Source organism: Daldinia vernicosa (assembly GCF_022497035.1).
Source record: "Daldinia vernicosa strain CBS 139.73 unplaced genomic scaffold F5Y00scaffold_8, whole genome shotgun sequence".
Classification (NCBI taxonomy): Eukaryota; Fungi; Ascomycota; class Sordariomycetes; order Xylariales; family Hypoxylaceae; genus Daldinia; species Daldinia vernicosa.
The window spans coordinates 58,098-72,646 of record NW_025953924.1 but is presented as its reverse complement, the minus strand read 5'-3'; the positions used below and the strand labels follow the sequence as shown (position 1 = coordinate 72,646).

Sequence of the window (14,549 nt, the reverse complement as noted above, 5' to 3'; positions counted from 1 at the left end):
ATTGATCTCATGAATCTACTATGGAAGTGACCCTTTCCTATCTCACATAGATATCTTAGGAGGTGCCCAATCACTCATTTCACAACCAAATACGTTCATTTAAAAATAATTCCGCAGGACAGGTTACTAGCATATGTACTAAAGAGATCGACCTAAACTCTTACGGAAAGAATAAGAAAGGTTGCAAAATCTTGAATTATAATAAAAGAGGATTTTACTAAGGAGTGATTGTTATCATTTTTTCTCAAAAGCACCATTCTCAGGGTATAAGAAGGTTAGAGGTATATCTACTACATATGGGGCGCGCAGCAATGTAGTAAAAAGATAGGAAGGCAGTTATTACTAGTTCAATACTACTATGATGATATTCACTGTCACAAGCTGGAACCAAACAGTATGGAAAACAACTTTGTTATTCCGCAAGGAACTCTAAACCTATCTAACAAGCCTATGGCTCGTATACATACTAACATGTTCTTTGTCCTAGATGTCTCATCTAGGATCCCGACATTCACTCTATGTATAACATCCGTCACAAATATAAACTCTGGCAACCATAAGCTTGATGATTTCTGTCGTGCCTTATTCGTAGGGCTCATGAGATGTACTAGTATTATGTTATGAAGTTTCCGGAACTATGATTAATTTCACTACAGTGGAAACTGTTGGACTAGATGGATTAGATGATCCTTATCGGATTAGAGGATAATCCGTCCCGCACGAGTATATAGATGCGGCTCTCCCGTTGAGCCGCATCTATCTCGATCTTAGAATCATGCATCGTTTATACGAGAGTCACCCTTATTGCTGTATTGCCGTTACCCCTAATCCATACGTACGTATAACATGGACTAGACCTTGTCTACCGACAGAAGCCGGCGGCTCCTTTTGAATCTGCTACAAGGATTAAGCTAGAGGGTAATTACGTGGAATGATTCCAAGAGGAATATTTATGATGTCTTCAATATCATCTAGTCTGTCCTGATTTAAGCATTGTCTTGTGCCAATTACCAAGACTTCCGGATTTATATAGGACCAGTATTTTACTAGAGCTATTGTGACAATCAATTCATAGTTTTCCATTCATCTAAGAAAGACATATAGACAACATGATAAGCATGTCATTATAGATAATAGTTCCAGCATACTATTTATAATCGCTTAAACCCGTGGTATACTTATAAACCTGGGCAAAGGTGCTATTATTAAGGACGTAGACCCAGCAGTCAATTAAAGTAACGTAGCATTGCACTTTGGAGCTTAGCTTAAGGGGGGTAAGGAACGTTGAATACATACATTGTGAAACTTTTCAATGCCCCCCTGCCAATTTAGCTAGCATAGCATTGATTGAGTAATAGGTACCTACGTATTGAACCAATCCTGATGGCCGGTAGCGTGCCCCTTCATGGTAGAGATAAACAAGATCGATCAATCTCATACTGGGGTAATAATGGGGACCGGGACTAGATCCGGGGATATCGAGTTATTAGAGATGACACAAGAAGAATGCTCACATCTCTTACTCCGAGTCTAGTGTTTATTCTACTTGAAGTAGAAAGTACTATAATAGTTCTCGTCATCAAGTCTTAATACCATTACTAATTAAAGAACTTTAGATCTGACAACTGCATCATGGGGTATATTTATATGCTTATGAATGAATTTGTTCAATACTATATTCATCATCATGCGTCAACACCGGTAGGCTAGGTTATGCCAACCACTTCGTAATCTTCAGCCGCTCAATCCATGGCTCTATCAAAACCATAAACACCCCGCTCGTAGTGTTTTTAACTATTAAAAAAAGCATATAAATAAAAGAAATCACTGCTTAAACTTCAGTGCGCTTCTCTTCCGGAACTGCGGTCGGTAGGACATCACCCGCCGTTTCATCACTGAATTTAAGGTCCTCGTCGAGCTCGGTAGTGTCCTTGATTCTCATGAAAATGATCGGGGCGGCAATTAGGAGAGATCCGGCACAAACACCCCACTATTTCAAATATTAGTTACGAATTCATACCTGCGGAGGAAAGGGGGTGGAACTCACGGTAGCAGCGAAGATGGTATTATATTCGGTGTGGATACCGTCCAAGCGCCAGAAAATGGCAGCACCAGCGGATTGCAGACCCTTGTAAAATCCAGCCAAGTTGGCGGTCTTTCGGCCGGAGTTTGAGAGAGCGCCCATGTACCTAAAACTGTGTTAGATTGACATCGAATATTTACATAGGTCATTTTAAATTCTAGGGACATACCAGTAAATGCATGTTTGCCATACGGAGTCATACACGCCGTAGAAAATGTAAAGGAACATAGGTGCAAGGAAGTTGCTGTCTCTCCAGTCAATCTTCTGATCGTCGGGTACTTCTTTAGACGCCGCTCGGTCAAGCTGGTGCTCTTGCCACGCCCAGCCACCACCCCAGATGACAAAGGTGAGGGCGAAAAGCACGACGAATGAGATTTTGGCACGCATTGACCGCCGAATCGATTTGATGTCAAGAGCGTATCCGACAATAACGGCGCCAAAAATCTGGGCGAGCCAGTAAAGAAGGTTGTTCAGTGAGCGGGCACGAGTGTCAAAATAGGCGAGATTGAGAACGTTCTGCTGGTATGTGTAGAAGATGTTGGAAGCGAAGAACATTGGGAATAGAGCAACGACCCAGGGGCTGAGGGAGATACACTCCCAGAGTCCAATGAACTCGCTCTGCCAAGTAGGGTTCTTCATCAAGATGATTTTGGAACCATCATCACGGATAACCTTGTCTCCATTCACCAAGAGCGTGGTAAGACACGCTCCGACAAACATGAGAACAATGAAGCCAATATACGTGCCATCCGTGACTGTACCAGTGTTATTGCTGACGTTCTGTCCGAGAGGAATCAAGCTACCAATAACAGCGCCGAGGTTGAAGATGATCCAAAACCAACTAATGTAGCGGCCTTTAGACTCCTCGGGGGGGTAAGCCATCATGATAGTTCCTTGCGCAGTCCAGAGCAGACCGGCGCAAAGACCCAAAAGAGCACCGGAGAAGACGACGAAACCAACATTGCCGGTATGGCTGTAGCACAACAAACTAGAAGAGTAAATGCAGTAACCGATACCACCGATAGTCAAAGTAATCTTTACACCGAGTTTGTTCGCGATGGAGCCGGAAAAGAAAGCGACGACAGCGAAGACGGAATAAAGAGCGGTGGATGCGTGATCTTGCACAGTGGAATCGACCTGTCCACCACCACCGAGACCTTGGAGCGCATTGTACATTCCAGGGCACATGAAGCAGACGAAAGCCACCATCAGAAGCTGGATCTTTGGTGACGCATACCAGAATTCCTTCCCGCCGATCCGAAAACCTCGATACATCCAACTATCAGGACGCGCTTCGGGGCCGTGCGTACTCGCGGCAAGATCCGAGTGGGATCTTCGAACGGCTTGTGTATCGGCGTCGACCGCCGCCTCTTTCGCGTCTGCCATCTTTTAGGATTGGTCGATTGGTCAGTTTTCTTCTATGTAGCGATTCGAAGAAAAGCTCTCTAGAATAGACCCTGTAAATATCTAGTGTTAGCTTAGGTATTATTATGACGATGGTCCATGCTAAGTACTAGTGCTTGAAGTAAAACACAATGAGGTACCCGTTAGCATATAAGCGCAAAGTACGAACATACCTTGAAAATTAATAATCGCCGTGGCGGCTAAATTATATTGACCGTTAAGCTGGCAGAAGATGGGAAAAAGTGAGAGCTGCGCTGAAGCGGAAAGGGCCCAGACAATATAACAAAATAAATACACTACGGTACCTATCGTCTTAGAATAGAATACTGGGGTACATGCCTGTATAAGGTATCCACCCTGGTAAGATAAGGCGACGTTAGGTAGATTAATACGATATGCGGCACGTGCGGAACACTTCCACTATTATGCATGCATGCGGGAATGTACCAGCGAAAGAAGTGTCAGAAAAATGTACCTGCACCTACCTAACCTAGTGCTGATCGGATGGGTACCATTGAAGTCACGATCTACTTGGGAAGTTTGTGGTTGGCGGTTTTGGGGAATGGGGGGGAACGGAATACGGTTGGATACATACGGTAGGTATGGTAATACCAACCTAACTTTCAACCCCGAATAAATCCTCAGCCCCGAAAAACTCGTTATAAGCTCGGGAATGTTGCTCGGAATGATGGTTACGTGACACGCCCAGCCCGATTACCCCTCGTATATCTTTGGTAGCTAGGTATACATATCTAGGTACCTATGTATGTCGCACAAGACGAAACAAAGAACATTGAAGTGTCAACGGTATCAACGATGTCACTCCACTAATAACCTTAACCTAGTGCTCTTAGAGTTCTGGGGATTTTGGAGCACCGGGGAGACGCTAAGTTATTTGTGGTTTGACTACCTAAGGTAAGTGGTCAGATTGCAGGCAATCCTTCGCGAGCTCCGTTCCCTTGGCTTCAAAAAACGCGCTAGAGAGCTAAGCTTATCTAGGTACCTACTGCTGAATTCGTACCATATTTTGTTTCATACTTCGTGTTGGTAGTAGGTAGGAATGTCGTGTTATCTTTAATTGCCTCTAGAAATAGATAGTAGATGGAATATTGTTGGCTTCGTAAAGTCCAATTAAGTTACGGGATCTTTTCCCCTCTTCTCGATTTGCGGGAAGACCCTTAGAAAAGACCCTTACATGAATTGCGTTTGTCTACACCATCTTTCCCGTCTTCCCCAATACTCTAAAAAAGAAAACATTTGTAAAAAGACAGGGACATGGAAGGTAGACTAATAAGATAGCCGATAAGAAGATAGATAGCAGCGGGCCGAATATGGATATCATAGATCACCTCTAATTGGACACAAAAAGCCCCAAGTCACGAGATAGTCCCGCTACGAATTATCATTGGATCGCCATCATTGGCTAGGTGGCGTAGTGTTCTCCGGGGAAGGAAGTTGTACATTTATGTGTACCCAAGTACCTATCTATGTACATAGGTACGCTACCTATAAGATGTATACTTGGAGAGCAAGATTTCAATTAAACCTGAGCACCTAAGCATACCGCCCAAGATAAACCCCCTATTCGTCAGCAAGTTGAATCCGTACTTCTTGTGATATGTAACGTTGCCCAAATTTATCTTTTTCTCTTGTACTAACGGGAAGACACACTGCCAACCGACTTTCACAAGAGACATACATCTCTTCTGTAAGGCCGAGGACACCACCACTAGAGAATGATATGATACTGACATTATCCGAAATTCATTTGTCTTATCTCGATTGGTGCCCTAAGCGGTTGGCTGGCTGCTGCTACGATGCATAGGTACCTATCATCCTGTTCCAATCCTCTGGGTAATGTTACAGAAGATAACGATATACGATACCGAACAAACTTCATACCAAGATCCTCAGCTACGGTATAATCTTCAACTAAACCCCATCAAGTCTAAACTATACTTTTAGCCACGACTACAATTCATATCAGTGGAGTTGTTGTTCCTGTGTGCGACTCCGAGTTTGCAATTGCGCTTCGCATGTGGCACAGAACAGCCAGCTGGGAACAAGTTACTATGTAACGGCTTTCTTGCACGACATGGCCAACCGAGCGTGCGAGGTTACATTGGATAATTCAGCAGGTCAGCAACATTAGCCGTGGTCATACGTCCGTCGTTCTAGAACGATGCTTTGCGTAGTCGCAACCAACAGCGCTCTCTTTCAAATTATTCCTATCTACCTAGGTAGGTAGTCAGATAGGTACCTATGGCATTAACACGCGAAAGCAATATTCAGATGTAAGTAGGTACGTAATGAAGCTCTGTGGTTGTATCAGAAACGCGGGGAGGAAAAAAAGATTTTAGAAAAAGAAAAACCCAAATCGGAATTCAAATTTAACAATACAGGGATGGCATTCAGAAATACCATGTCCGCATGCCTATTTTAGATAAATGTTGGATCAGAAGGACACTCCGTACCCAGGCGTTCAATGTTGGTGGTTTATTACTATAATTAACATCGTACCATCCGTATCTAGCGGTATACCCAGACCCATCAGATACGATGCCAAGTATTGAAACGTCAGCCCTAGTGAGCCAACTTCTCAAAACCACATGGTTATGCCATTGAGTTCTGACTTTGGTTCCATTTCTATGTATTCTACAGATGGCAACTATGAGCCATCCTAGTAATATATTATAGAATATCCGGTAGGTAGGTTTTGATTGATGCGTGTTGACTATCTACGAAGTCCATCAAGCGCAAGACTCTTATGTTAGAGCTACGTAAAAAAAGTATACCGAGGCATATGACTGTGCCCCCCGACGCCATGCCTAGATACCCATTGTTTATTAATCCTGTGTGAAGGAGTGGTATCAACACAACAAGGATACCTACCTAGATAACCAACCAACGCTCAACTAGGCAGTTCAGCGCCAGGGTGCAAACAAATCAAGTAAAAACTCTCAATTTAGAAAATAAACCAGGGCCAATCTTCACAAGCGCAATCATTGAATAGAACATAGAAGCGGTGCGTTGCTAAAATTAATATATTAGCAAGATCACCCAATGACTTGTGCGAGCTGATCTTGAATATATAAGATTACGATTGATGTAGTTTCAAGTTGAGCAATTCGTGTTTAGCTAGCTTTTATCGCCAGCAAACCAAATTACGACACACAAAAACACAATCTACTCTTCGAATAGAGCTCTACTTAACTTCATGAATGGCCCTATAGTTTGGCCGAATCTTCAATGTTAGTACATAAAGAGGTGCACTTGCTATATCATAATAAGTAAACCTAGAATACATAGAAACAACTTGGGTATTACACACGGAACCCCAAGCCAAGCCATGGGTTGCTCTGGCTAGACTTACCGAAGGTATACTGCCCTCCTGAGTGTCTTATCTTGAGTCCTAACAATAATGTACATTCACTTTGTAAGCCAACCTCGGTTACCAACGGCGAGCAACAGCTTTTGCTGGAAGTTACGTACTTGACACCTACTCATGACTCCAGTTCAACAGAAAGGATCATATATGAATACACGTAGAATGTATAGCTTCGACCTAAAGTATTAAGATTTGAAAGCCTCGCTTTAAGCCCTCACGGGAGCCATGGAAAGAAAGGCAAAGGACTACCTATTGTACTGTTGAAAGTAGCAGGTAGTACAAGTAGGCTCCTTATACTGCTAAGCTTCTGTTCGCGTAGAAGCATATGAAATGACATACGTGATAAATATGATAACGTTCCTAAGGGGATTCTAGCAATCTTCCCTTACCATTGATGATTTATAATTACACCTGGTATAATTAGCTTACCCGTAAAGCCTACTTTAGGGATAGTTACAGGGTAGATCTACTATATAAGGGGCGCACAGCACCCTCGTAGAAGGGTAAAAAACAAACATTGATAGTTCGATTTTATCCATCCTAACGCTCACTTTATGCGTGATACCAATCAGGGGGCTAATGTTTGACTGCGATAGTCTTCATGAGAGACCGTAAGTAAATATGGTAACAACTGCTTAATTTTTTTACCGATGCCCAGGTCATATGTATTTAAAGTCATGCCTGTAAACAAGCCGATTACGACCTAGGCCTAATACTAACTTGGTTATAACCCGAATGAGACTATAAATTACTCGATGCTGTGTAGCTGTTATTGTCAGTTGTGGTTTGTAGGTTTATAAAACAAGTAAGAGTGACCTTGTATCTACCGTGTCTGGTTAGGTCTTGCCTGGTACTCGGTAGTACATCTTTAGAACATCTAAGATAACTCATAAACGGGGCTGATATAAGCTCGATGGATGAATCGTATTGAGTATTGTTAGCGATGAGCTACTGATATGACGAAGCTTGCGTGGCTAAAATGCGCCGTGCTATATTAAGTTGACGATTCGAGACATAGGTAACTAAACCTTACAGCTAGTTTCAGGTTCCATCTCTGAGCAGATTCAAAGCAAATTCATAGCGGATAATAGTCTTATGCATTGGCCAATATGATTATCTCCCGAGCGTAGAAAGCTACGGTAGTACATACTCTCACACCTCATATCAAGTACCTGTATCTCATACAATAAGTTCTCCCCCTTCGCGTAACTGGTGGGCGTTGGAAATATCGTGTCATCCCTTAATATCCTGATCACGCATAACATCCATGCTTACGCCCAAATGCTTTTCCCCGCCTTGTGAATGCTGATCGAATGTATACCAAACTCCATCCACCATTTTTCCAAATGATTGCAGAGGAACAATTGAGTATCAACTCATAGGCCAAATCCCTGAGGACCGGTGGTCAGTTGATGTATATGCGACCAGGCAATATATGTGCCAACAAGAAAAGTTATAGGACTATCCTTTGTTCCCCTGCCTGTGAACGCCAGTACCTGACATGATACATCCCAAATGCTTCATAATTGGGCTCGACGATAAAACAAGAAACAATAGGGTATCAATGGATGAGATAAAAAAGAAAAAGAAAAGTTGACGGAAAAAGTAGTAACGAGTAAGGATAGGCGGCGATAATGATGGCCAATGTTACGTGTAGGCGTCATTACGTAGAAATCGTCGCATTATTGTGCCGATCTCTTGATATCCAGCCAAACAAATCCGCCCTTTGACCTGCTGGTGTAGCGGTCGAGCCATCAGTTGGGCTTCTCAGAAAGGTTTCTCGAGGTTCAAGTAGTAAACTCTTTCGGTAATAGGTGACTTGAACGTTGCCCTGGTCAGACTCTTTCACACGGTTAACTTGCGCTTGAATCCACTCCTGCATGTCCGGAACTTCTGTCAGCTTATACGGAATTTGGAACCGTTGTAGCTCGCCGATGATCTTCGCGGTCCGGGTGTGCTTGTCGAAATTAATAACTGTTAAACCATTCTCGTTCGGGCCAGAGCCAGGAAGTTGTTTTGTAGCAGGGTTGCCGATATCCACGAACGTGAGATCGGTGAGAAACATGCCGAGGAACGGAAGGCATGGAGGGACATGGCCCTGAAGACGAGCTCGAAGGACCTTGTTATTGTTGGATGGTTCAACAATAGCTTGCATGGTTTTTAGCATTTCGCGTCGCTTTGGGCTCACAAGGTCCCAAGTCTTTCTCAAGCGACTAATGACCGAGTTATTGAGACTGCAAACAATAGCCATGAGGCCATCATAGTTATTCAGTTCCAGGCACTGATGGGCGATCTTGATCCACTGTTTGATGACCACGGCACGCTTCTTAACTTCTGGATGTTGAAGAATAGTGTCCGCCACGAGATTTGACAAGTCGGTCGAGAAACTGGACATTGCCTTTACGTTGGGCGAGGATGCACCATGCTTCTTCATCCATTGAGAACCAAGTAGTTCTTCCGGCAAGATCGAGCAGAAGATGCTCATTTGTTTGAGAGTAAGCTGGCGAGCAATTTCAAGAGGTTCAAAATCAAGAAACGAGGGACAGCTGCCCCCCGACTTCCAGTTATTGAGCAGATTCTGTTGGCTTTTAGATATGGTAGGGTTGGGCATCGGTGTATCGATGGGGACGCATTGAGAAGTGGAGGTGCTCGCCTTCCCCATAGAGGACACCAGACGTGGTACTAACGAACCATCTGTGGACGAAACTCGCTGCGAGAGTTCCAGGATTCGTTTACCTGCACCTGGAGAAGCAAGTGATCCAAGTTTGAACTCTGCGAAGTTCTGAATGAGCGGCAACGCTTCGTGATCAACGGAATCGCGCCAATGTGATTCCAGCCACCCCTTCAAGACATTGCAGATACGTAACCTTACAGGGCCTGCTGCGTTGGGATTTTCACCCACATAATCGAAGCGTTCAATGAGTGCTTCTACCAGCTTGCTGGGTGTGCAGAACAGCCGGAAGGTAAGGTAAAAGGTGGATACAAACATAGCGTCAGGCGTCGCTTCGTGGGTTGTAAGACGCTCAACTAAAGCAGCAAGCGAGCCACCAGTGATTTGTCCTTCCTTGTTAAACATTAGCTCATTGGCAAATGTTTTCTCTAATAATTTCGACTCAAGCTCCTCGACTTCCTCGCTTATGCTGGAACTGCCTGCTGTACTTAAGTCTGACAAGGACGGTTGAGTCTTTGGTACGAGTGTAATATCGGGTGTAGTAGCACACGTGGAAATATCGGACACCATGCTCGATTCCGAGTCACGGCTTAGATATGTGTTGTTACTTCCAGAACTGGAAGCTGTGCCCGTATCAGATCGGAAGGAATTCTGATACTCGACGTCTTGCGAACTTTCTGTCGTAGGGCTATACGGCTCATTTGGCAGAATGGCAGTCGTAAGCCTTGGTAGGGCCGGGGGTAAAGGCCGAATGGAGGAGACAGAAGACGCCATGCTCGATGCTCTATCATCTGCAATCATCGATTGCGGCCTTGATGCAGGCGAAGAGATTTCCTCGGAACTTTCTCGCCCTTGCATATTTTCAACAGGGACCTCAGGGAGCGGCTTGTCAATCGATAATTGAGTCGAACGGTTTGGCCTAGATGACGACTCTGGTGTTTTAGTTTCTGAAATTGTTGATTCGGTTGGAGTTCGCGGCTGGCTCTCAGATACGGCTTCAAAGACACCCAGGTCAATGCCAAAGTTTCCATTCTCGACTTCGAATTCGAAATCGCCTATTCTTTCTAGAACCCATTTGGTTTTTGCCACACACTCACCAGCTGCCTTGACGCACCCAGTAGCGGCTGAGAGAAGCCGACTATTATCTTGTGGCATAATGACGTCCTCGCCGTCAGGTCCTCGGTTACCTAGAATCTCACGGGCTAAGTAGACCAAATCTCTGATACGATCGTACATGGCTACACGCGACTGTCCCAACGTGTCCGAAACGGATATGTTGTGGTCGCATATCGCATCTACTACAGAGAAAAGCTCTCCGCCTGAGATAACTGAATGCTTAATAGCCAGGGCGAGTTCCGGTCGGGATTGAGATTGGACGTGTAATCGGCCAATGAAAGATCCAAGATGCGATAAAAACGTATCGTGGCAGGAATTGAGCCTCTCTGAAACAAGATTTTGGGGATGCGATAATGGAGAAGGACCGGCTAGAGACACTCTGTGTGATATAGTAGCCGATAATCGATTTCCGTGTAACGAACTGAGTTGAGACATCCGATTACTTGCTACATTGGTAGACGAGTAAACACCAGATGATAATCGTTTGTTGGTGGATCCAGTTGTTTGTGCGTCGTCGGCTGCCGGTGGTGCCAACCCTTTAGTGGTCACTGCATCGACAGCTGTTCGGGAAGATGCAGCTTCGTCTCTCCGGTCGCTCTCAAACTCCGTAGACTCCAAAGGTGGCGTTGGTGGGACGAATGGCTCCTCGACAACAGTTGCCATAACTGTTACTGCAGGTGCACGTAACCGTCTATCGTCTTCAATCAAGTCCAGAAATCGAACGCCTTTTACGACGATCTTGAATGCCTTCAGGATCATCTCATCAATAATATCATTCACATCGTGGATATATTGTGGTAAACTTCTTAATGTCTCTTGGAGTCGTTTGGCAATTTTCACTAAAGATGATAGCTCGGATAGCAGCGATTTCCTACCACGCCGTAAGATTTCGCTCCTCTGTATTGTAGCTGACTCCCGAGTCAAACAGTGTGTGTGTTCCTGGGACACGATTAGCTACTTGTAACCGGAACAATTCCACACAAATCTTATAGCTTACCAATAGATAGCGCACGCCTGCAATAATGCCTTTCATGAATTCCTGGTTGCTAAATATGTCCCGATCGTTCGTCGCTGTGCTCCTTAGCAGGTCCCAGAAATTCAGTAATGCATTGAGTAAATTCCTCATCTCCTCGGGGTCGTACGCTTCGCAGTAGTTCGTTGGTAACCATCCCCTCGCACCAGATATCAACAACGTCCCATCGGCCCACCCATTAGTATGAATAGAGTGGACCAAGACCACGTCGCCTTCGTTCAAGGGTAGTGTAACGGTCGAATCTGACATAGCATATGTGGGATGGAACGGATAAAACGCTCGGAGGTAGTTATGAAAGATAGGATTTGATTGTGTGGGTTGGGGAACCAACTCCTCCTGCGAATCATTGGGAGTCGAAGGCGGAGTTATTTGGGACTGAGAGTAGGGATGTGTGGATGTTGTTGGTTCACCTTCCTGCAGGTTCACTGCCGCTTCATCGTAGCGGTTCTTGTTGATTGCGAGCGGAGCCACTTGCAGGCTCGCTCGCATAGGTTGGTCATCCAGCATCATGATTGCTGTAAAACTGCGCTGTAGAAAACCATGGGACCAAGTTTTGCTGTCACTTTCGCAACAGCTAGTAGATAGAGGAGATATCCAGACTCCTCACGACGTAGGTGCTCTAGCGGACGTGCACCACGTCTTAATTCTTCTCTGAGAGTCTCGAGACTCGGAAGTTTTTTGATACCATGAATAACTGTATCTGGAATAGGCGATTCTAGAAAGTTCGATATGAGGTTATTGCGAGAACACTGCTTGTTCAGGTTGAGGAGGCGTTGTAGAATAGCCAGAAGAACCTGCGAGAGAAACAGAAAATGTGTTAGTACGCGACCATTTGTTGTTTGCCACTGCTGCTGCGAAGAAAATTGAGAACCTGATGGAATGAAGGGAGATAAAGTAAAAAATATTATGAGGTTTCTAGACAGGAGGGGTCCAAGATAGGAATGTTGAAGCTGTCTACCTAGGAGGTAGCTTAGCTTAAACAATTTTGGGGTATGTGCTTGACGCAAAGTCTCAGATCCAATTGCTTCCAATGACGACTCTTCCCATTTGACATGTAGCATACCATATTAGGCAGTAAAGAAGATCGTTTCCTCCGTCCTACCATGCGCGATAGGAAATCGGAAGAGAACTATGCCCGTATGCGTACCTCGTGGGTTTTGATGCACCAACCCGGGAAGCGCAAAATCAATATTCTTGATTCCCTTCCTTCGAAAAAGCTCGCACGAAAATATCCAGGAAAATCATAAAGGAAATGAAAATTCACCTTTCCACAATCCGCAATTAGTATACCCAACGGAAGAGGGGCGCTGAATGCCTTAATCCAAGCTTCTCGAAAGGTAGGCGATGAGATAGTTGAGATAGTCGATGTCAATAGCTGCGATTGTCGAAAACGGTTCCACCAGTTCGCGGATAAGTCCAATATCGTGTCGACACTTTTACTCTCGAATTGGTCGTCCTATCAATTGCAAGCTTTCCTTCAATCCCAACTTATTCCGGGTCCATAACCAAGTCCGAGAGAATAGTGAGAAATATTGTGGATGGATATTTGTGGTCGACTAGTATCTCGAGCGCTTAGGAAATCAACACATCAAATGGGGATGTGAAAGATAGACGGATGAGTATTGGAGGGGTGAAAGCGTCGTATTGTACTCAGACCCGTCTGATCACTTAGGTTGCGTCCTGTGCCGCCGCAAATACTCGACCTACAAAGTCAAACTGAACTTGTGTAAGTGGATTGAAGGAGATGGTAGGACAAAATGCAGATGCAGATGCGGCAAGATAGGTTGGGGAGATGCACGAGAAAAACAGATACCAATGCGCTCCTGCACGTCCTACTAGCAACTATTATCTTAATTATCCACGTTATTGGACCTGCCCGTTGCAACCCCCCATGCAGCTATGCCTAACAAAGACTCGGCAACATTTTTATTAGGCATGATGGACCTACAAGCCGGGAATATGTACGTATCTCCAAAGGGGGGGGGAAGGAGCAACCAGGGGCATGTTCGGGAACTGCGACCTTGACAGACAAGCTTCAGTGGGTCCTGTGTCACCACCTATTGGTGGGTTCTGCTAGAGCTTTTGGTTAGGAAGGCTGCTAGTTTGACACCCAGCATGGGTTAGGTGCAGTGGGTACCTCTTATGTCGCACAGGGATACCCTACAGGGTCTCCGGGGCTTCCCTTAGGTAGGTAGGTACCACCTAAGGTATAGATACACAGGTACTCGACCAGATAGTGCGGGATGCACCTTCTGTAGATACGTGCAGTACAGTCAAGCATACTGTAAGCTCTCAGGGTAGGTACGATTGACGATTCTCGGCTTAAGGCCGGTTACAAAGTTGAACAGATGCGTCTTATCCTTAACTAGAATAATCCAAAGCTTTGTTCGCCGACCTCAAAGACCCATTTCTAAAGACTCTAGCCGCTTGATAGTGATTGCAGTTGCAGCTCTGATCGCTTATTCGCGCGTTCTTTCGCCTGGCGCCAAGCGGCAATATTAGCAGACAACCATCTCAATACCATCCACAGGCCATTATACGATGCAGTATTCGAACCTAAACACACATATTGATAGATAGCTTCCATGGGACCTTCGGGGCGTACGAAAAGGCGTACCTCTCCTAAGAGGAACACGACTCAGCTACTATAGATCTTGAAGAAGATTCGTTAGGATGTGGCCAATAGGCAGAGAACCTTATGGGGAATACGGAGAAAGGCGTTGGATAAGCTTAAACTATTGATTGTCGTGATCTAAACGTTCGTAGAGGTACATGACACGTTATAAGGCTTTTTTAAAACCACCATTGGTTATGAAATGTGGTGTTTTCGGAAGTATTGATGATCAATAAACTA

At 44.8% G+C, this 14,549-nt stretch overlaps 2 protein-coding genes across 2 annotated transcripts; both read right to left on the bottom strand.

Moving 5' to 3' along the window:
- Window positions 1–1,617: 1,617 nt before the first annotated feature.
- On the bottom strand, window positions 1,618–3,682 carry F5Y00DRAFT_228184 (MFS general substrate transporter). Its single transcript, XM_048006591.1, has 3 exons — window positions 2,253–3,682; window positions 2,048–2,189; window positions 1,618–1,990 (listed from the first exon to the last, which is right to left on the bottom strand). The coding sequence occupies exons 1-3, from the start codon at window positions 3,467–3,469 to the stop codon at window positions 1,832–1,834; spliced, it is 1,518 nt and encodes a 505-aa protein (XP_047867833.1). The 5' UTR covers window positions 3,470–3,682; the 3' UTR covers window positions 1,618–1,831.
- A 4,856-nt stretch (window positions 3,683–8,538) lies between these two features.
- On the bottom strand, window positions 8,539–12,205 carry F5Y00DRAFT_258859 (ras GEF; the record flags this gene model as incomplete). The annotated part of the gene is made up of 2 exons (XM_048010774.1): window positions 8,539–11,601; window positions 11,660–12,205. 2 exons carry the CDS (start codon window positions 12,203–12,205, stop codon window positions 8,539–8,541), a joined length of 3,609 nt encoding a protein of 1,202 aa, XP_047867832.1.
- Window positions 12,206–14,549: the final 2,344 nt, after the last annotated feature.